The sequence below is a fragment of the Dasypus novemcinctus genome, chromosome 5, assembly GCF_030445035.2.
Source record: "Dasypus novemcinctus isolate mDasNov1 chromosome 5, mDasNov1.1.hap2, whole genome shotgun sequence".
NCBI classification, from domain to species: Eukaryota; Metazoa; Chordata; class Mammalia; order Cingulata; family Dasypodidae; genus Dasypus; species Dasypus novemcinctus.
The window spans coordinates 113993145-114016263 of record NC_080677.1 but is presented as its reverse complement, the minus strand read 5'-3'; the positions used below and the strand labels follow the sequence as shown (position 1 = coordinate 114016263).

The 23119-nt window shown below is 38.2% G+C and overlaps 1 protein-coding gene across 33 annotated transcripts in view; it reads right to left on the bottom strand.

Annotated features, from left to right (window-relative positions):
* The window catches only part of CALD1 (caldesmon 1), a 194548-nt gene that overhangs the window by 14608 nt on the left and 156821 nt on the right, over nt 1–23119 (bottom strand). For 14 of the 33 annotated variants that reach the window (XM_058297397.1, XM_071215287.1, XM_058297403.1 and 11 more), the window contains 4 exons: nt 19027–19429; nt 12041–12186; nt 6611–6872; nt 4221–4361 (listed from right to left, as the gene is read on the bottom strand). In XM_058297397.1, coding sequence (XP_058153380.1) covers nt 4221–4361; nt 6611–6872; nt 12041–12186; nt 19027–19429 — 952 coding nt within the window. Of the gene's footprint in view, nt 1–4220; nt 4362–6610; nt 6873–12040; nt 12187–17026; nt 17105–18318; nt 19430–23119 lie in introns of all 33 variants that reach the window. The other 19 variants (XR_011648869.1, XR_011648868.1, XR_011648870.1 and 16 more) reach the window with 2 other exon arrangements.

The following is a 23119-nucleotide window of genomic DNA, read 5'->3' as shown; positions in this document are numbered from 1 at the left end:
TATTTTTAAAAAAATTTTATGCAAAAAAGTCACATACTTAGCCCTAAGTTAATTGAATATAGACAGCCAATGCAGTAAATCTTGTTTTTCAGATTTTAATTATAAATTTGGAGGTGTATTTCTATAGAAAAAGTTCCCAGTTGAATAAGATGAAATATTTGGGAATGTATTATGTGCTGGCACTTTGAATACTACCCCACCCATCCATCCATCCTACTTTTAACCCTGTCAGTCTGTCAGTCAAACAGCCAACCAATAAATTATATAATGATCACCTACTATATAAAGGTGAACACCCAATGAGTAAGACAGGATCCCATTCTTTAAAATGCACACAATTTAGTAAAGAAGAACAGAAAATAAGTATACATTAAAATATTAAATATAATATTAAATATAAATAAAATATTTAAAATTCAATGGTAGGTACCATAGTAAAGATAAGAACAAAATGCTGTGATACAGAAGTGACATATGAGGGATTCGAAGAAGAGCTCTCAGTAGTTTTGACATTTGAGCCTATTACTACAATTTGTATGGTTTCATAAATAAGTTTATGAAAGTGAGGGTGGGAGTGCATGGGTTAGAGGGGAGGGGATATTTCTACCATAGCAAACACATGTACAAAGACATGGAAAACCAAGAGGTTTGCAGCGTGTGGGGACTGAAGAATGAGGAAAAGTCCAGCATGTTGTGAGCCCTGGGGCAAGACGGAAGGGAGTGGCAGAGGCAAGACTGGTTCTTAGTAGCACTTATAGCATCTTTCTCTTTCAGGGACCATCTTTCTAACGTTGGCCATCCATTTATTCAAATTACAGGGGCTCCCTCCTTTTGTATCTTCACTATCTAATACAACTTGGCTTCATTATCACATTTTATTAGGAGGCACCATCCATTTACTGATGCACTTTTGTTGGAAAATTCCTCAACTCTTTGGCCCTAGGTAATGTCACAGTTTGTAATGAATTAATTCATAAATTAAATGCTCTTAATAAGGAATTTAACTTGGAAAATTAGTTTTTCTGAAGACCAAGAGGGGGCAGTATTGTCCCGATAAAATTCAGAAAAAAGTGTATTGTTTTAGAAAATTGACACTTTCTCCTCACTCTACCTGTGCCCCCCACCAATATATGAAAAACATTGTGAAAACAATTTTTAAAAGCTTAAAACTAAAAATTTATTTTTTGTATGTATTATATAAGAAAAATCATTCACTGCTAACATTTAACTATGAGAAACCAGGTTCAGCTTCCCAGAAAAGGGAATAGAAGTCATAAGAAATTCAAAGAATATGCTAGTTTATAATATTTCGAGGTCATATATCAAATATATCCCTCCTACTGGCATTCTAAAATACTAGCTTGTGGGCATTTATGAAAGTTGTAAGATCTAGAGTACCAGCAGCTATCAGAATTCAGTTGTAGAACTATGAAAGTGAGAACAGCAAGTTCTTCAAGGTACATACCATGGAGAAAAGCCATAGATTGTTCCTGAATGCATGCCTCTGTTGTATAGAAAATAAAAAAGTTTTGGTCTTTTCAAAAATATATGTCTACTGTGATCACTCACCCATTTTTTCAACCAGAGGGAGTAAATAAAATGGCTTCCTAGGACCACTGGATAAAATGGGAAACCAGGAGCCAGCTGAGGGCAGACCAGAGAAATGAGTTTGTCGGGAAATTTGGTAGAGAGGAGATATTTTGGAAAGGAGGACTATGGGCTGTAGTTTCTCCTGAAAAAAGAGTAGAGATTGGAAGATTAGAAGAATACTACTTTCTTCATGTTACCAAGGAAAGCTTAGCTGGAGTGGGATTTTATGGGAGGTGGAGAGAACATGGTTTTCTTTGATTATTGGTCAACCAGGAACTAAACCACCTGGTCCGGGAGGCTGCACAGAAATCACCTGAACTGAGGGAGTTTTTGTTTTTGTTTTGTGGTTTTCTGCTCTTTCTTCTAGATCAGGGATCTGCCAGCTATGATCCATTTGCCTGTGGACTAAATGTGGTATTTTTGCACCGCTCCCAAATTAAGAATGACTTTCACGTTGTTAAATGGTTGGAAGAAAATCAAAAGAATATTTTGTGACAAGGGAAAGTTATATGAAATAAATATCTAAATAAATATCCCATAAATAAAGCTCCCATACTCCACAAAGCCTCTTCTCATTTTGCTCTGCTCTGAAATCTCAGTACACTGGTATCTGCATTTGTTGACTTTTGTAATTCTTGAATTGTTTCCCATGTGTCAGTCAACTATATGCCCTAAAGGCAGCCACTTCGCTTTACCTTTTCTTTCACAGTACATAGCACAGTGCAGAACAGACATTAGGTATTTTATAAATACAGACTATTAAATAGATAATAGAATCCCCCTGTGTCTTAGTTTGGACTCCCCCTGAAGAAAACCTTGAGAAGGATTCTAAGGACAATTAGTGTATTTGGAAGATGAATGTAGAAGAGTGGGGAAGTGGGATGAGGGAGGTAGGGCAGCCAATAAAGAGTGTTATTAGGGTAACTTCCATAGTGGGCAATTAGGGCCAAATCTCTAGTGAACTCCAGGAGCCAGTGTAAACTACATGCCTCAGTTTCCCCACCCCACCCACTCATTTGGGGTAATTATACACCAACACCCTTCAGTCATAGGCCAAGGGGTGCTCATGGAGGAATGCTAATTCCCAAGCACTTCTGGGCTGCAAATCAGGCTTCAGTGGCAAGAGAAAGCTGGAAGTAGTAAGTTGGAAGTCCACTTGATATGCAGTGGTAAAAGTGAGGTGGTATGGGTGGGGCACGAATAGCATTTGCTACAACCTGTATTTAACATGCTTTGAAATAGAGCATCTCATTTTATTTTTGCAGCAACCAAGGGATGTACACAAGTAGGTGAGTTTTCCAATTTTACAGTTAAAGAAAATGAACTTTCAGAGATGAAAAAACTGTCCTTGGGAACAAAGTATCAGAAGTGTTATTGGAACCAACACTATCATAAAGTCCAAGTGGAGTTATCTGAGGCTAAAACATGCTACTTTTAAGGAGAAACAGTTAAGTGATTGGCTTTTTTTTTGTTTAAGTACAGGGGGCCAGGAATTGAACCTGGGACCTCGTATATGGGAAGTTGGCGTTCAACCACTGAGCCATATCGGGTTCTCTGAGTTGGTTTTCTTGTCTGTTTTGCTTGTTGTTTGTTTTTATTTTTTTCGGGAGGCACCAGGAACCAAATCCGGGAACCTCCCATGTGGGAAGCAGGCACTTAACCACTTAAGCTACATCTACTCCCCTAAGTGATTGACTTTTGATAATTTTAGTGTGCTATATGGTATGACCTCCCACACATTTATAGATACACACACATATATACTTAACCATCCCAAGCCCAGCTGTGATTCCATACAGTCTTTGTTTATTAATACTTTATAACCTAGATAGGTTGATGGAACGTGAGAGTGGAATAAAAATGTTAAAACTTCCAAATTCTTTATAATTATGTACTCTACAATTATTTATCAAGTATCTCTGTGTGCAAGACACTGTGCTGGGTGCTCAGTAAATGTTAATCCTCAAAACAAATTATATGTAGAAAATAATGAAAGATTGATTATAAATAATGTATAGTACTTTATTGAGTCTGCTGTCCCTTTCCCTATATCTCAACCATTCTATCATCTAGATTCAGCTTCTTCCTGCTCCTTCTCTTTTCTCTTGGCACCACTTATGCCTTGCATTAATTAGAAGTTATGTTCCATGAAGGCAGTAGTAAGACCAATCTCATCCTGACAAAGGATCCTATCCAAGTCACATTTCACATCCTCCCATCATAATAGCATTAAAATTAGAATTTGCACTATTTCCAGTTGCCTGATTTTAATAACAACATAGAAAAAAATGAAGAGCTAGTAGCACGAAAAGCAGCTTAAGCCTTTATAACATACTTGCCCATTTTATAAACTTTAAATGTTTCAAAGCAATGAGGCACAGGAAGAGCACAGATCAGTGAAATGTGGAGATAATCACAAAATGCCATTTTAATTTATACCAAAGCACCTACTAAATAACAGATACAAGTGTCACTGACTGTTTTCTTTACCTCTCTTCCATCTCTGTTGGAAGCAAAAAAGAAGTTATGAAATGTCTGATAGAGAATAGGTAAAAGATAAATAAATCAAAGATCTTGAATAATCAATAACTAAATAAGGAGACAAAATCAAGCGTGCTGGAAAAAAATACCTTGAGAGATGAACCTTTGGGAGTAAAACACTTAAATGGTTTCTTGTCATCTGATAAGCCTTCTTCTGGCATCTTCTGGCGTTTCTCAGCAGCTTCTGCTCTTCGCTTTTCAATCTCTTCCTTTAGCCTCCTCTTCTCTTCCTAACAGAGAAGGGACAGATAACAAGGACAGCAATATCAGATTCAAGCCAAAAAGAAAGAGAGAGTGCTGTAGTCTAGATTCTGCTACTTCCTCCCAAGGGGGTCACTAGTGGTTAAGCCTGAACATTGTATTCCAACTGCGGGGATTCACATCCTGGCTGTGACACTTCAACTGTGCAACCTTGGGCATGTTACTTATCTGCCTTATGCTTCAGTTTCTTCATCTGTAAAATGGGGATATGATTAGTATCCACTTACTCAGGCTTTAGTGAGGGTTAAATGAGGTAAAAAGGTTAGAACAGAGCTCAGTATGATGACTGCCATTATCACATCTTGTTAAAGTCATTTAACACTGAAAAATATCCATTCTACCTACTTCCTAGAAGGGCTGTAAAGGCAAATGAGATAGCTATTGTATTACATTTGCCAAATTATGTGAGAGGATTTTACCGATGCCTCCCCACACCACTCCTGCCCTTGTACTCAATTGAGTATATTACAGTTTGGCAAATATGAAATGATGTAGATATTGCCAAAGATTGGTGAAATCACAAATGTTTAAAATCCATCTCATTAACCCTTTGGTGCCTTTATTCCTGGCCTAGAACATTCCTCTGTCTTCTCCATCAGACACAACAATTCAGACTTATGATCAGGTTGCACACCCTCTATGAATGATTTTCTGAGTTTTATGTAGTCTTCTACAGTTTTCAGATTGTGAGAGCACTGTCACTGGATGTTCTCAAGCAGAGGCTGGATGTCCATCTGTGAGAGGATGTAGCAGAAACATCCTGTGTTTGGTAGGAGGTTAGACCAAATAATCTCCTAGGCTCGATCCAGTTCAAAGAGTTCATAATTTCCTTCTGCCTTCATTTATACCCTCCTCCAAACAACTTTAATTATGGTAACAATAATAACTACCACTTCTTGAGTGCCATGCACTGTGTATACAATTATTTAGGTAATCAACAGAACAATCCAGCAAAGTAGACTTTTCATAGATAAGGAAAAGAAGACTCAGTGTTATTCAATAACTCTCTCAAGTTCCCTGCTTGTAAGAGGTGAAATAGGATCCAAGCCCAGGTATGTTTGATTCTAAAGTTCTATCACCCCAAACTACCTCCCAACCAAAGGTCACTTTGGTGAAAGCCAGTGGTGGGACCATGGAATAATTTATCCAAACTTTCCACACCATTCAAGGGATTTTTGCATAGGATCTTTGTCAGTAAGTCATGTGAAGTATTTTTGTATATTTCAAATGATGGGAGTTCACTTTCACAAGATTAGTGAGAAAAGCTCTAGCTCTAGGCTCAGAACTGGAGAAGCTGGGTTCCAGCCCTGATTCTACCACTTATTAGTCAAGTTGATTGAAACAAGTTACTCAAAAATATTTGATTCCCAGTTTTTTGGTTGATAAAATGAAAATAATACTGTACCTCAGGATGAAAGAAACCAATGCTCTGTATAAACTGGAGCAAGATAAGTTGTAGTTGGTTAAGCATTTTTTCATACATTGAATCGAAATTTGCCTCCTTGTAACTTTATCTGTGAGTTTAGTTCTGTCTTTAACAAGATGGAACAAACTCATCTCTTCATTCATTCTTTCAACAAATAATTATTGGGTTCCTGCTACATGCCAGGCACTGTGTTGGGTCCTGGGTAATAGTGAACAAAACAGGTAATTTCCCTGCCTGTTACATTCTAGACTACTTATTCTTCCATTAAAAAAAAAAAAGCCCGTTAATAGAATAAATAAAAACTCTTCAAATAGTAGAAAACAACCTTCATGTGTTCTTTAGTTCTTGTAACCACTTTGCAGACCACATCATCCTTTTCAGGTCTCTAATCTCTTTACTGAGAGGCAATACAGGGTAATGGGCTAAGAAAAGTGACTGCCTGTGTTCAAATTCCAGGTCCTTTGCTAAATAACTGGATTCCGGAGCAAATTAACCGGGGTGAAAGGAGTATCTACATCAGAGAGTTATTACAAGAATTAGATAAATTAATGTTTTTAAAGGTTTTAGAACAATGCTTTGCACACAGTATGTTTATTATTCTTAAACTATATTTTTGAGGAATCAGCGTTTAAAAGTGCAGCAGCATTTCAGAATTTCACTAGCGGAAAAACTATTCTCTGGGCTGGAGCCTTCCGTCCCAGAGACACGCCTTCATGGACGTGGTTAAGAGGCAGGCGGGCTGGGGGTGCCTCCAGCCCCTTAGCTTCTATCTACACGTCCTGCCCCCCTTACCTCTTCTCTGACTTTTCGCTCTGCCTCCTCCTGCTTCCTCTTCTGCTCCTCCTCCTCCAGGACCTTCCTTCGCTCCTCCCTCTTTTTCTTCAGTTCCTCGAGCTCTAAGGCAGCCTCCTGCTGCTTCTGTTTGAGCTTTTCAAACTCTTCGCTTTCCGTTTCCCCGCGGCGGCGCCGAAGCTCCTCCAGTCGCTTTCCGGCTTCCACTTGGGAAGTGGCTTCGGCCTCCTTGGTCTCAGGGCTCGACTTTCCTCCGCCGCGGCTATGGAGGAAGCGAAGGGAGTCATAGATACAGAAGCCTTGAGCCCCCCTTGGACGGAGGGGCGTGTTGGTCCGCAGGTGGTTGATGGACCCTCCTAGGCATTGCACCCCAGACCAAAATCTCTACTACCAGTCATTAGACAACTGGGTTTCACAGACCCCAGGGAGTAGGTCAGAGCCTGCCTGGAATCACAAGGTCTGAATGGAGTCCCTATTTTCATTTACTCTCCGTTCCTCTATTGTCAAATGGGACAAATACTATTTATTCTGTTTTCCTCATCTAAGGTCCCATGAAATGAGATGTCAATTTACATATAAACTCTAAGTTTAAGTTACAAGAAAAGAAAGGCATGTAGTCCAAAAAATTACTGTTAGGATGAGTTCTAGAGATCAGGCGTGGCCCTACTAGCTTCCACTATTAGTCACTAGTTAATTTGGGTGCATGGATCAGAAGGGAAGACAGAAATGCCCAGGTACTGGCGAAAGGCAAAGATGGCTGAACTAGGGGTAGAACCTGAAATGTCTATCCACCCTCTTGCCTTGAGCTTAACTCTAGCAGCTGATCTCTGCCAGATGAAATTACCCTGGTTTCTTTATTAATAAACACAGAAATATGTGTCTATTCTTACAGAGATGCTCTGAGAAAGTTCTCACTGACTCTGAATTAACCTTGGCCTCAACTGGTATATTTGCTCTGCTCTGGCCCCAGCACAACAGGAATGTTCCTTAACAGGACTTAAAATGACTGTTAGTTCTGATATGATGTGATTAGGGCTGTTACTTTCAAATAATTCTTTATGCTTTACAGATATCTTTCATATTCATTATCTCAGTTAATACCAAAAATAGCTGAGAGGCTGGCAAGTTAGGTGTAGTGTCTACATTTTATGAATAAGGACACTCTAGGTGAGAGAGAAAAAATAATTTGCCCAAACTTCTGGTAGTTGGTAAGTGACTGATACAGGATCAGATTCCACTGCTTCTCTATTCCAAATTTACTCTTCTTTTCACTGTTAAATATGACATGTTATAAAATGAGTCAACTGAAATAGAACATGTTAGCCTACCACCTCACCACTCATTCCAGACCTTGAGGACAGAGAGTGTGAGATGATTCCTACCTTTAAGTCTCTAGAATGTGCACAGTCTAAGTCTAGCTACCTTCAGTGCCTGAGTGGCAGCAGTGCTTCATCAGGTAGTATAGCTTAAAAAAATAGGGAGAAAAATGGGTGTTTGAATAGTAGGAACAAAAATTGAAACTATGAGATTAAGGAAGACCCCCAGGGATTTCACCATAGAATTATAAACCTAAGACTAGAGCAAGAGTCCTTATGTTACAATTTTATCCCAGGTATGGCATTCTTAATATTTTATATAAATCAGATACAAGATGGAGCAATATCATTAGTGCCTGTCAACGCCAAGCTTCTTTAATATATTAGAGTTAGGACATTGACGATTACCTTCAAAACAAGTTTGTAATCACCGAAGACTTCAGCAGAACACTATTTCCATGGAAGCAGAATGCATCTAGATTGGGTCCTCCTGGGATTTTATTTAGAAGAGTTTAGAGGCATGCTCAAAGGTCTTTGTTATAGGTAGCCTTTAACTAAGAGACAAGGATCTAGACTGTTTACTATTTAAGTACTCAATAAGTTGAGAGGACATTCTTAACTAGGTCTGAACACAGGTGGCCAATTCCTGACACTTGTCTAAAGAACACATGTATTACAATTATCGAGTATCATTTCATGTAGAGAATGGCACTGTGTTTCTAGATATGGAGCAAGAGGAAGGCTAAAACAAAGAATGAATTAGAGATATATTAAGCAACACCGATCAAAGAATGTACATTTTGCACTTTTAAAATATTGAGGTCATTCTGAAGATGCTGTCCTCCAGGACAATGTTTTTCAAACTGCAGGTCAGGAAATCCATTTCGTGGATTGTAATCAGAATTTAAAAAATGAAATGGAAAACATCTGAGTGCACTGCAGAGAGCAAGGGAAAATACTAATTCTTGGATTGTTTGTTTCAATTATAAATATGAACGTATGTGTGTATTGGGTCTTGATGTAAAATTTACTTATTATGGGTTGAAATTAAGTAGTTTAAAACTATTGTTCTAGACTCTTGACAGTTAAAGATGCATTCTTCTATTTTGAAGTCAAGCAAGATTAGGGGTCTCAAAATTTTTCTTTGTTTTTCAGGGTCTTTTATATTCATAAGCCTGTGGCTCCAGATAGGAAATCTCCTCCCTGACTTAACTGAAGGTTTTCTCCATTATCAGAAATGAGTTTGCTCTCACATGTGTATGGGTTTAGAATGCCAAAACACATAGAAATTACTCTGTATGTTGCTAGATGTCACTCAGTCTTCATTTGGGACTATCAAACTGTCCATCATTAGTAATTGGTTATATAAGCCATGATGCATCCATACAGTGAAATATTCTTAACACCGTTAATACTTAAAGTGTACACTTATATTTATTGGTATGGAAATAGGTATGATACACTATTATATGCAGTGAGAGAATCAGTGAAAAAATACATATGAATATAATTATAAATATACATGTATATATGTATGTTTATCTTGAATGTAGTATATGCATAGAAAAAATATGGAAAACTGTTAATGGTGGTTATCTCTGGGAGATGGGTGATTTTGTATACCTCTATTTTCTAAATGTCTTATAATTATGTATATTTTTTCTATAATAAGAAAAAAATGTCGCCTTAATTCTCATCTTCAAAAATAAACAAAAAGCAAAACAAACTTTCACTTTGTACTTCCTGTAAAAATCCTTGGCAAAATCTGCTAGCTCTTTAGCGTCTCATTGCACTGAGATTCGTATGTCATATTTTAGAGAAAACAAACCAGTTCGAAGAAAGTGGAAACATCCAAGATGGGAATAATGAAATCAAATGTAAGGAACTATGCTCAAAATAGGAGCACGAGTTTTGTCCACATAATCTCTGCTCTTATGTGCTGGCCCCTTGCAGCAGCATTTGTGTGCATTTACGTGGGGATTTCTTCCAAAAGATTCTCTCCCTATCCTTGGCTCCTTGATGTAAGTCAAGATGGACACTCAAGGCCTGTGACCATTAAGAACACAGGCTTGTTTTCAGTTTAACTAGTGGGCACTAAGCTTATCTAAACAGATGTTATTTCCTTCCCTGCTTCTTAAGCAAAACTATATTTCTATGCTTCTGTCAGTGTCAGCTTTTAACCAAAACTAAAACTAAGCCATGTTGGCAGCTAAAAGAAACACTAATCGTATGGTAACAGCTTGTTCCTGTAATTTTTCCTGCCCAAAGATGAAAAAATTAAGGCAAGAGTCACAAATATAAGAGTTCTCAGCACTCAACGTGTTGCCCTCCCCAGAGACTCTTCTCTTTGAGGATTTCCACACAATAGGCATGTTAATTATTAAGTGTAGCTTTTATTGAAGCTGGTAGGCAAGTTTGCTAATTGTTAACCAAATTCCTTTCTACTGACAGATTTTTTAAACATTATTTCTCTTAGAAATTTACATATGTATTTTAAATTATCAAATGATAAACTATAATAATGACAGCATTTATTGAATACTTCTAATGAATTTGACACTGTTATAGGACTTGAAAACATTCAATTATAGGCACTTCAGCAAGTCTTAGACTCAGCTTATCAGCCTGAACGCATTTGCTTTATAGATTTTCTAGGAACTCCCAGTAAACTTTAATTTTCACTTCTATTCCCTTGCCAATCCAAGTAACACCAATACGTTCTACCCTTTTTACCCCTTCACAGTTGTATTTAGACCTTTTATGCACACCTTTTTTCTCCATGTGTTTTAGGCCCTTCTTTATATAAATGTGACTTCGTTTTTGCTCAAATTTTTGTATAAAAAATTGTTTGGGGGCAATTGTACTATCTTAGCCTATTAGGCTATTAGGCTAAGATAGGTAAATGTTGTTTCCTGTTTACTAGAAATGGAATACATCATAGCTTCCAAATGATAGCATTCTCACTCTTCTACTAGCCAGGTACTTGAAGCTTCCACTTCTAATAGCGATTCCTGCTTCTGAATGTAGCAAAGGCCCTGGTGTCAGGAGCAGGTCAAGCTTCTACACAATACCTTGCTTGGTGACTTGTCCTATTTGAAGTGTTCAGAAATACAGGCTTATAGCAACACTGCTCCCACAGAACAACCCATGGAAATCCATGTTACAGGAATCCAAGGCTATTTTTTTTAGCACATCTGGAACAGTAGCCAGTGAAATAACAAGAGAATTGTGATTTAAAGGAAATGTGTTGTAGGAATGGGCAGCAGAGAACCATTTAGCTAGGGGCCCATGGCAGACTTCTGAGACTTGAACCTTCTTCAAAAAGTCTTCGTGAAGAAGACTTGAACCCTTCTTCAAAACCTCTGGGGATATCTCAATATTCAAATATGTCTAAAAGTGAAGGCGTGACTGCATATATCAGCCCAATCCCTCCTATAATTGATTATCCAGATTTTCAGTATGATGGGGTTTGTGTATTAGTGAGGAGGGAAGGCTGAAGCTATGCAACAGGGTTTTCCGAAATATATTAAATAGAACATTAGTCCCAAGTCCTCTTCCTCCCTCTTAGAGATTCCCAATGCAAATTAACATATGAAGGGCTCTAAATGTCCTCTCGTAAAGAGATCTGACAACCTTAGTTTCCCAAGTATTTGAGCATGGACCCAATCTTAGTTTTATGCATCATCTATTTATAACCTTTAGAAAATGCATTCTTGGAAATGATACCATAAAGTGTCTCTCATGAAGCAGGCTGGACCATATAGAGAATGAACTGATGACATTAACCTCAAGAATATTTTCTAAATAAACACTGAAATGAGCATATTAGTTCAGTGAGCAACAATGTGGATGCCAAGCATTGATCTGTCTTGCTAAATAATGGGAAAAACAGATAAGCCCTGTCAGAGTACTGACTGCTGGTTTTCTGTTAATGATGTGGAAGTCCTAGCCTGCTGACTGAGTATCTCTAAGACAATGACTCATGACCTCACAACAAAAGTATGTTGGCTATTTAGCCTGTTTCTGTTCTGTCTGGAGATAGAGGATAGGAAGACTGGTTTAAAAAAAAAAAAAAAAAAAAAGAACACAGTCCCTTTTAGGCATCACATCTTACCTGAAAGTATTCTCGGTGTGTTTAAGTTTGTGAGTCATGAGCTCTCCATTCTGTGACTTGACTTCTGTAAAACCTTTCTTTCGATCCATGAAGCTCTTAAATTCTTCTTTGGCCTCTTTGTCCTTTTTAATCTTCTCATCTTTGATCTAACCAACAGTGCATATCAGGAGGAAACATAATGATAAAAATCTTATTACCTTTTAGTTAAGATCCCTAAATGAGACCCTATAAATTGATAAGAAGCCAGAAAACTCAGAAGGAAAACAAACCGCCAGGAGAGTGATGTGGCCAAGCTCGGGTCAGAGGAAATTCTTATAGTTGTGGTCCTGCCGCCTCTGAGCAAAGACTTTGACCACAGTTTTAGGAAGTCAAGATCATCCCTCATCTCAATGGGGTTTCTATTTTTGAGACCAGTGGGAATGTTATCATTTGGAAATTATGATGTTACGGGAACTCCATCTAAGAGTGGCTGTTTGCAGTTCTCTCTGGGAAGGGAAGTTATTAGAGTGGCCTTGGTGGAAGAATGGCTAGTTTGCTTAGACAGGTTTCTTCTTCGATGGAGGATGAATCTGAGTAGGAAACAAACGTGTTATTAAGGAAAGAAGAGAAAACCTACCAAGTCAGCCATATTTGCCTAACCAATTCTGGCTGCTGTCAGAGGACAATCACCCTTGTATTTCAATCAAATGAGTAGCAAGCGTCACAAGGGACCATGTTTGTAGCCATCACCATTAAAGACAGAATGGAACAGGAAAATTCCAGGGTTTGCCTTGAAGTCCATTGTTTCTGAAAGTGATTTTATAATTGCTGTGGTTATTGTTGTTACAGGGAGACCGAGAAAGATGAAACATTGCAGCAGATGTTAGTGTTGATATTTTGTGGGTTTTGTTTTACATGTTCTGAAGGATAAAAGAGATATGATTTCAAAGTAAACTGAATTTACATAGATTTAAGGGGGAAAACGAAGTTCAGATTACTTCATCTTTATCATCTCAGTAATGGTTCATTATTGATCTTTTCAAGATAAACATGTATAAAGTACTAATGTCCTAAAGAAACCTACAGAGGAAGGGTAGGGCTTTTGGTGGTGTTCTCCCCATACCTGATCAATCACCTCTTTCCAGCTATTCTTTTGATACCTTCTGAGCACTTACTTTTAGGGTGTACATTTTACAAAGCAGAGTACATTTTCTATCTTTACTGATGAGCCTTCCACCATCCTTTTCCTGACTGTCATCTTTGGGTGTTATTTCATTAAATTATTACAGATGTTCTCTTCACTATTATGCTGCCCTAATTAGTTAAGAGTTTAATCTTTTCCCAAGGAATATATAGCTAGGGTTCCCTTGAACATGCTGAAGGGAGGAGCTGTCATCTTGTCATTACCTCTGAGAGCTATGCCTGTAAGTCAGGAAAACTGAGTGTTCCAGTGCTGTCAACACACAATTCACCTATCTTCCCTGGGATGCCAGTTCCATTTATGTGAAAAGAGGGGAATGTACACCATGATCCCTTCCTAATCATGCATCCTGCAATTTCCTTCTTGGCTCCTGGTTGGTGGTGAGAGGCTACAAAGAAGAGAAGGAAGCTGTGGCCCATTCTATAGTTTGACTGTGGCTCCTTGGTGGCTGTGATTGTGCAAGAAAAACTTGGTATTCACTGGGCAGGCAGGAGTCAGGCCTATTCTAGATCTTCTTGGCTTACCATGGACTGGAGATTAAGAACTGTCTGGGGATACATATTTTGGGGCTGAGGAGATCCCATTTTCTGGTATACCCATGAACCAAATTCTGAATCAAAGCTCATGGCTGTGGCAAAATTCCCTTTAACTCATTTCAACCTATTTTGCAGTGAGAGATATTCCCATTTTCCCCAAATGCATTCCCTGTATTACTGGCCAAAAAACACCAAAACCCAAAACAAAACAAAATAAAAACTGGTTTAGAAGAGAGTTGTAAAACAAAAGGTCTAATGGAAAATCCCCACCACAGAACCTCCTCCCCTTTTTAAGTTCTGCCTTTATTGTTATAAGTTGTGGCAGATGATATGTCTGTATTTCCTTTGGAAAACTCTCTTTAAAAATTTTAATGAAATAATGAAATTTGGATTTTACTCCAAATTATTTTTCCTTTTGAGAAATGAATACATAAAGTAAATCCAGAAAACTTTAAATTTTATTTTAAGGAGCATACTGGATTGGATTCTATGGAAAACTAAACCCAAGCACATGGGATTCTGAGCCCACTGGGAAAAGCGTTAGATCTTCTAGGTCAGAATGTTACCCTGAAGAAAATCTGTGTTGATGGCTTAATAGGCAGTCAAGTGTCCTGAAAGAAAGAGTTAACGTACCTCATAAATAGATAACAGTAGCATGCTCATAAGAAGGGCTCTAGCCAAATCTGATTATTTGGGTAAAAATCTGATTAGATTTTAGATACTCTTTTCCTATACCAATGGAATAACACATGGGTCCAATATGGAGTGGGAATGCAAATGATACTCCCTTTTGCCATTGAGACACACAAAAAGTCTGGTAAGCAGGTCAGAACTGTCTGAGACTTCAGTTTCTGTAGTATATCACTTTGCATTGTTCTATTCCAGAATAGGGACAAGAGCTAGGTGCAAGTTGCAATGCTTCAGACTAGATTTAATGCATTTTTTAAGTTAGTTTCAGAAACACCAAATCCTTTCCCGGGTCCAATTCCTATGACATGGATGTCTTCTAGACTCCTTGCTACTGAACATTAAGTCCACAGACAACATGGATCTCACCTGTAGCTCATGCTCCACCCAGGACCCAATAAATCGGATCCTGCATTTAACAAGATCCCTGGGTGATTAGTGTGCACATTAATGTTGGACAACATGGACATCAGTTTCAATATTACATGAGCAGCTCCTTCAGAAACTATTTTTCTGTTAGAGGCAGGAGTTCCAGGGTGAAAAACTAAAAAGAAGCATTTTATAGTTGGAGAGGAGAGAAAGACAGGCAAATTAAATTTCAAGGCTGTTGGTCATCCACTATCCATCATCCTAGAGTTACTAGTGTGGGGGAAGGATATGTTTTGTTGTGTGTGTGTGTGTGTGTGTGTGTTTAAAGGTAGTAAAGTAACTTCTGGAAATGTTTTCTTTAAAAAGTCTCATGTCATGTTCATGTTTACTTGGAAGTGACCTATCATGCCTCAGCTGCATAGATCCATGAAAGGAATGGTTTTTACTTTGTTTTTGTTTGTTGAACAAGAAGGAAAAAAACGAGGTCATTTAAAATGGCTGGATCATGAAAACGTGATTCAAAGCTGCACGCATAAAGCAATCTAAGCAGATGGAAAGGGAAAATGCTAGTTATTCAATCAGTAGTTTTATACTGGATCTTAGCCAAAAGGCTGAGAAGTGATCAATCAGTAATTTTAATGTATAATGTTAAAACAAGAATGACAATATTTTTATTGTAAGGCTGGGTTGAGGTTCTAATCTGTCCTTGTGTATAAAAGAGGCAAAAAGTTTTGGACACTGGAATAGTGACTGCTGCAGGGCAAACTCTGCCTCTCTTCCCCGTATAAATTTAATTGCTGAGTTATGATTTCATGCCCTCTTTCTTCTTCTATAGGATTGTAGTCAAAGATATTTACCACTAAACCCTAGCTTTATAAAAGAAGCCACGTGGGACACGTCTGCTCGAGTTTAGGTCCAAGACAGCTTTCCTTTTTTGTAGTGAATATTGGTGTTCTTGTGACACAAAATGAGAACACTGCTTCCCAAAATGTTCAACTCTTTTCCTTGGCTGCCCCATTACAGCCAAATTCAGTTTCCGAGTTATCAGCACTATACTTCTTCTTTTACATGAGCAATGTTCACATTCATTTTTCACTCCCAAACCATCACAAGTTCTGTTAGAAACAGCAAGGAGCAAAAATCTTAAACAAAATAAGTAAAATATATAAAATGAACTAAGAGTTCTTATTTTTCACATGAATCTTAAGAAAATAATCTTAAGGAAATAATCACCCTCCTATTTAATCTGGTTCATATGTTTTCTAAATGTGGATTTTTCTGTTTAAAATTTTGAGTTTTCTTAATATATGTACAATAGGCAGAAGTATGTAGGAAATGTCTATTTGGGTTGGAGGTCAGCGAATTCAATTCACCGTACCAGTCCTATAGGCAAAGTAATTTGAGTCTTCCTATGTCTGATAATTCAATTTTACCACTTTAGAGTACCTTGAATTTATTAGGTATGGTCACAATTTTTAGGCATTACTTGGAGCTAAGATAAGGACAATGGTTAAAATGAGGTCAGGCTTTCTGATGTGGCATTTTGATCATGTGGGACCCTAATAGCTTTCTATCTGCAGCAGCATCTGATTCATCACCTCCTTTACTTACCATACAGTTAAACACCAGCTCCCATGTGTGCCTCAGAAATGCAATGCAGAACATTTTGCCAACTTTTCTTTTGAAAAACCAAATGTCACCTTCAGCTTACCAAATTGTCTACTGAAATATATGGGGATATTTTTCCCTCAAAAAGTTAATTAGTCAAAGCCAGCTGGAAATAGTTCATGATTGAAATGAAAGTAGTATGGCTCAAGGAGGGGGGAAATAGCATACAGGAGTATGGGAGCCCAGGAAGATTTATTAGAGCAGTGTTTTTCAAACTTTGTTGACTGTGACCCCAATTAAGAAAGACAATTTTTATCACAAAGTAATATTTATTACCTCCACTGCCTCTATTGTCTATTTGATTCTTTTTTTTTAATTTTAAATTTTTAAAAATTTGATTCTATTTCATTTTTAAAAAAATGCTGATGGATACATTTAACTAATTTTTGATACACCCTAAAGAGAGTTCACCATTCAGTGGGTCATGAGTCATGGTTTGAAAAACACTGAATTATAGGTTACAACTTTGAGATTATCAGACTTGAAAAGCCTTGGAACACTGCTCTCTGTTGCTTTATGATGAGATTATTTCTCAGTAATATTTACCTCTTCTTTTTGGAAGGTAGGCTTGTCTTCTTGGGACTTTTCTTTTTTAACTTGCACCTTAACCCCTTTTTCTTCTCCCTTTTCATTTTCAAGAATGGTAAGGTCATTCACATAGAAGAAGCCCTTTCTATCTTACAGGTGAGAGGGTGCTCAGATCACCTTGCACGTGCCAGGAAATTTCTTAGGGATCACATTTCTTTCTGCTGCCAGTGGTTCTAAACAGGAAAGTGGGATATTCCCACCAAAAAATTTGCTGTGTACAACGTGCTCACTGAAACCTAGCGTGACATGGTGCTGCTTGTGGGTGTTTACAAACCTCATGTGTGGTTTGGTGATTTTTGCTCATGATTTTCTCAGTTATAGCTGTGCTCACGAACCCTTGTACAGAAGCAGGAGTGAAAAGCAACTTCAGTGCAATGCAGACAGTGATAGAGAGTTCTCTTTGGAAAGGTGAATATGCAAGATGCAAGCCTCTCTTTTTTCCTTTTTTATCTTTCTTTTTTTTGGTGGTTAGATAACAGTGCTTTCATTGTAGCCTTGCAGACAGAAAATTACGGACATTTTTCTCCACTGTTTCCACCTTTTCTCAGGCCATACAAATTGTGTTACCCAGATGGTAAAAAAAGTAAAATGTGTGCTCTTAAGTTACCAGTCAATTACAAATTGATATTAGCTGGATGAATGACTTTCTGCAAGTCTACTTGAAGCTCAGGTCTGCATAATGGCAAGTCAGTGTTTTGACATTTTTTATAAATGGTCCAAACTAGCTCCTTTTACCCCTTAACTACCAGTTGATTTCAAGGGTCTTTTTTATTTTTAACTTCTCATGATGAACTTTCTGACCTTGATTCTTTATGCCAGTTTCCTACCCCAGCTTTTATAATTTTTAAATTAAAATGCCAAACACATAGTATGGTGCCTCATGAAGACCTGTGGATAGAGGTAAGATGTTGTAAGAGTGAGTTTAGATGCAGGCATAGAACAAAAAGTCAGCATAGCATCACCACATGTATCATTCTTGGGCTAATTCATTTTTTTTTTTTCATATTCATAACAACCAAGCATGAAGCAATGAATTTCTCCCTGGTTGTCCCAGTATATTTGGCCAATTGATTATTTAGCCATCAAACAATTGCATCATGCTTGCTTACTGCTATGGCCTAAAAAAAAAAAAATGAACAGGTTGCCAAATGGTCAAGCATATGAATGTGACTTCAGTCCCAAATTTGATGTGCATTACATTTCTCACAAATCACAGGCATCACACATTTGGTGCAAAATGTTTACTGTACCTTTTTCTTTAGAGCAGCTGTCTGAAGTTTATCTTCTTGCACTTTCTTTTCATTTACCCCTCTTCCTTCTATTTTCTCCTCTACCTTTTCCCCTTTTATCTTTTTCTCTTGCATTTCATTTCTTTTCTCTTCTACCTGCTTTTTACGTTTTTGCTCTTCTATCTTAGCCTTCTCTTCCTCCTCTGCCTTTACCCTCTGTCTCTCCTCTGCTGCTCTTTTCTCTTCCTCCTTAATCCTTGCCCTCTCCTCTGCTGCTCTTTTCTCTTCCTCAAACCTCTGCCTCTCCTCTGCTGCTCTTTTCTCTTCTTCCTTAATCCTCTGCCTCTCTTCTGCTGCTCTTTTCTCTTCCTCAAACCTCTGCCTCTCCTCTGCTGCTCTTTTCTCTTCCTCCTTAATCCTTTCCCTCTCTTCTGCCTCCCTCCTTTCTCTTTCTTGAGCAGCTGCTTTTTCTTCTGCTTCAATTCTTGCTTTCTCATCCTGCTCAGTTTTAATTCTTTCTTGTTCTTCTGCTTCCAACCTTAGCCTCTCTGCCTCAGCCCTTTCCCTGTCTTCCTCTTCCACCCTTCCATTTGGGGTAACCTCATCTGAATCTTGTTTCCTCTCCTCCTCTACTTTAGGCTCTTCTGCACCGATTTGCCCATTTTTCAATGACATTACCACTGTTTCCTCTTGGATTTCTGTTGTTTTCTCTTTTACCACCACCTCTACCTGATTTTCTTCAATGTTTCCTTGCTTTGGCTTCTCTTCTTCCTCTTCCTCCTTTTCTTTTTCTTCTTTATTCTTTTCCTCAGCATCCCTCCAATCATTCTTCTGGTAGGACTTTGTGGATATTTCAGTTTCCTCTATCTCATATCTTTCTTGGCGACTCTCACTTTTTTCTTCCTTCTCTGCAGTCTCATTTTCTGCTGTGTTGTTTTGCATTCCTCTGCTTGGTAGCGACAAACTTGCATCTGTTATTGTGGGATCAAACTCCTTCTGCCTCTCCAGAGCTTCCTGAAGACGTTTTTGGCGTCTTTCCTCCCGCCGAGCCAGGCGTTCTAGGAGAGCAGCCTCATCATCGCCCTCCACCTGAGTGTTTGTGGTGGTTGTCTTGGCCTCCTCCTCAGGCACACTGTACAAGAGAAACAAAAACACCAGATGGCTTGCTGATTAATCAGTCACTGGATTCATATAGACTATGCCACACCAGAACCATAGCAGATGCCAACAGTACTACCCCTATATCCCCTTGGACCTTACCATTTCAGTACCTGCTGTCTGGCTTCCAGCTGCCAGCATATGTAACTCTTTGCCCTTGATCTTTTCTGATCTACTCTACCTGCCCAAAGTGCTGGGTGTTAATGCCCCCTGGGAGCAGCCCTCAAACAAAAATTGATGAGCATTAGTGAATATGACCTCACTTTCTAGTTGTCTAACCCTGAGGTGCATGTTCTACACTGGAACTTGGAGCTCCCCAGAAGAGTTATGCCCCAGATACCCACAGTGGTAATTTGTTTGGTGATGAAACCTTTATTTGGTTGCCTTCCCTTTCCTGTCTTACTTCCCCACACATCTACAGAATTTTCTGGGATCACCTCACAACTAAATGTATAATCAAGTCTTTTCTCAGGATATGCTTCTTGGGAAGTTCAGACTAAGACAAGGACCAAACTAAAATAATGAATTAACTTCTCCACATAGTATTCTCACATGTCACCAAGTCATCTAGAACTCCTGATTTGGAATGGTGGGACCCAAGGTACTTTGACCGGGTGGACATACTACACTTATGCCAATGGCTCCATAGTAGAGCCGCAAATGCTTTTCCTTCCACAGTCCTGGAGAAGTGATTCCCAGTCAAGATTACACTACCTTACTTTCTCCTTTAAACCTCAGTGGGGCCATGTGATCAGTAATTGCCAATTAAATGTGAGCAGAAGTTACATGTCCAGATCAAGACAATTAAGAAGCAGAGATGCATTCTCTACCCAATCTTTCTCCATCTGTTGACTAGGTCAGAGAATACGAAAACCCTAGAAGTTGCCTGAACCACAAGAGGAAAGAAACTAATTCCACCTACTGGCTAGAAATACACATATTGGACTTTTATTGTGTTAAGTTACTAAAATTCTGAGGGCTCACTATTATAGCAAGCAGCGTTATCCTAACTATTATACTCCATGTTCTTTGTCAAGATTTCCATGAATAAGGGTATCTTGTTACACTTTTCTACAGACAACAAAGGACAGTTAAATTTAATGCTTATTAAAAAAAGAAAGACATCTCTAAAACTCAAACTGCACTATGTCCATCACCTCAATCATTATTGCAGGATGCTGGACACTGCCCAAGCCAGGGGTGTTGGTCTCAACTGGCAGGGAACAAGCAGTCATGTGATATCAGGAACTGTGATCAAAGTTGGAAGAATATATCTTGCAATGTTTAGATATTCCATCAACTTTCATAGTTCATACCAAACTTGACCCTTGAAGTTCAAGTTCACTTAATTTTGGAAAAACATTTCATATTTAACAATAAGAAATGTCTGAGTAAAAGGTAGACTTTTCAATTTTCTTGGCCTGAGCTGTTGCTGCAAGACACTGTCTCCGTGAATTAGAAATATAAAGATTAAATTTCCCTGAAAATACACATAGTTTAGAATTTAAGAGGAAAGGTCTATACTTAAGACATTTGGATCATTTGAATGAAAATACTTTTTAAAAGATTTCACAGATTCTGAAGTACTCTGAGTTAAGAAACTAACAGATTTTGTGGTAGCCTTTCTTTGTATATATATAAATAATGACAGCCATCATTAGTAGACATTAAGTGCTAGTTAGGGGTGTTTAGCCTCAAGAATTGTACTAATTCTTCTTTAATATGTCAGCAATAAGTCACATGATCTCACATCCAGATATGCTTTTCTTAAAAAAAAGGAAGAATTTTGTATTATGTCAACATGAATTGACTAATAATAATAAAATGTGAAAAAGTAAAGAAATTCAGCTAGAAGCTAAGATTTCAAAAACAAGAAAACTACAGACCACTAGTAACTTTATGAGTCACTGTTTTAATAGATTTATTTATTTATTTAATTCTCTCCCCTTCCCCCCCCCCCCCCGCCCACCCTGGTTGTCTGTTCTCTGTGTGTATTTGCTGTGTCTTCTTTGTCCACTTCTGTTGTTGTCAGCGGCACGGGAATCTGTGTTTTCTTTTGGTTGCGTCATCTTGTTGTGTCAGCTCTCCACATGTGTGGCTCCATTCCTGGGCAGGCTGCACTTTCTTTTGCGCTGGGTGGCTCTCCTTAAAGGGGCGCACTCCTTGCGCATGGGGCTCCCCTATGCGGGGGACACCCCTTCGTGGCACGGCACTCCTTGCATGCGCATCAGCACTGCACATGGGCCAGCTCCACACAGGTCAAGGAGGCCCAGAGTTTGAACTGCAGACCTCCCATGTGGTAGACGGACACCCTAACCACTGGGCCAAGTCTGCCGCCTATGAGTCACTGTTGATCACTCACTAATAACTAGGTTCTGGAAAGACTTCAAGATATTATTTTAAGTCTCTCCCTTTACAATTCAGCTCAGAAACAGAAAGGACAATAAATAACTATGCTGCCCTTCTGTAAAGCTCTTGACACTCATCTTCCTAATAATAGTGAAAATTTATTGAGTGCTTACTATGTGCAAAGCATCATGCATTTTACATGTGTTACATCTCACTTAAGCTTACTGACATTCTTAGAAGACAGGTATGATTTGTATTTTCATTTAACTGAAGAATAAACAGACTTTAGAAGCATACCTGTGATTTCAGTTAGTGAAAGACCAAGTTTGGATTCAAAGCCACATAGTGAATCCCAGAAATTATACTTACAACCCCTTTGCTATGCTTCCTCCTAATTCAGAGTAATTTACCAAGGGACATGTTTTCTCTTTACTCCTCCATCGAACCAGTAGGCTTCCCATTGAATTCATTCTACCTGTCTGCATTTTCAAGACTGCTTCTCAGAAACTTTTTGATGTACCCCGTCAAATTGGGATTAAAAAGGACAGAACCCTGTTCTTTCAGAATTTTCTAAATAGACTGAATTAATGCAACTGGTAACAGCCCCCTCCAAACACACACAAAATAAAACAAACTAAAATCAAAACCACACACAAGATCTTATATGGTGGTTTCATTATAATTCATCAATCCATAGTTTTAAATTAAAATTAATTTTGTCCACTATTTTTTCCCAAAAATATTTTCATTTTTCCTGGAGCTTGAGGTATATAAAGTCAGTTTATACTAGCTATTAGCACAGTGAACTATTAATATCTGACTATGTTTCTATTGCAAAAGCCCTTTTTGAAAAAATTGAACCTATTAAGTACTTTTGGTTTCCCTTATTTTAACCAGGGTCTGAGTAGGAAAATGTAGTAGTAAACTAAAGTTGTTGGTAGTATTTTTGTGAGGAATGATCACATTATGTTAAACTGTGCTCTACACCTTGCTGAGTATCACAGTGATAGAAAATATTGGTTCACACCAAACAGTAGAAAATGTAAGACAACTGCATTTCATACCTACTTTAAAAATTCAAATGCAGGACATTATATATCCTGCCATAACCCACTGAATTGACTGGGAGAAAGTATAAACTACAACATAAACTATAATCCATGCTGTATAGTGGTACTCCAAAATGTATTCATTAAATGCAGTGAATGTACCACACTAATGAAAGAAGTTGTCGATGTGGGAGGAGTGGGGTATTGGGAACCTAATTTTTTTTTTTCAGATTTTTAATTAATTAATTTATTTCTTTCCCCTCCCC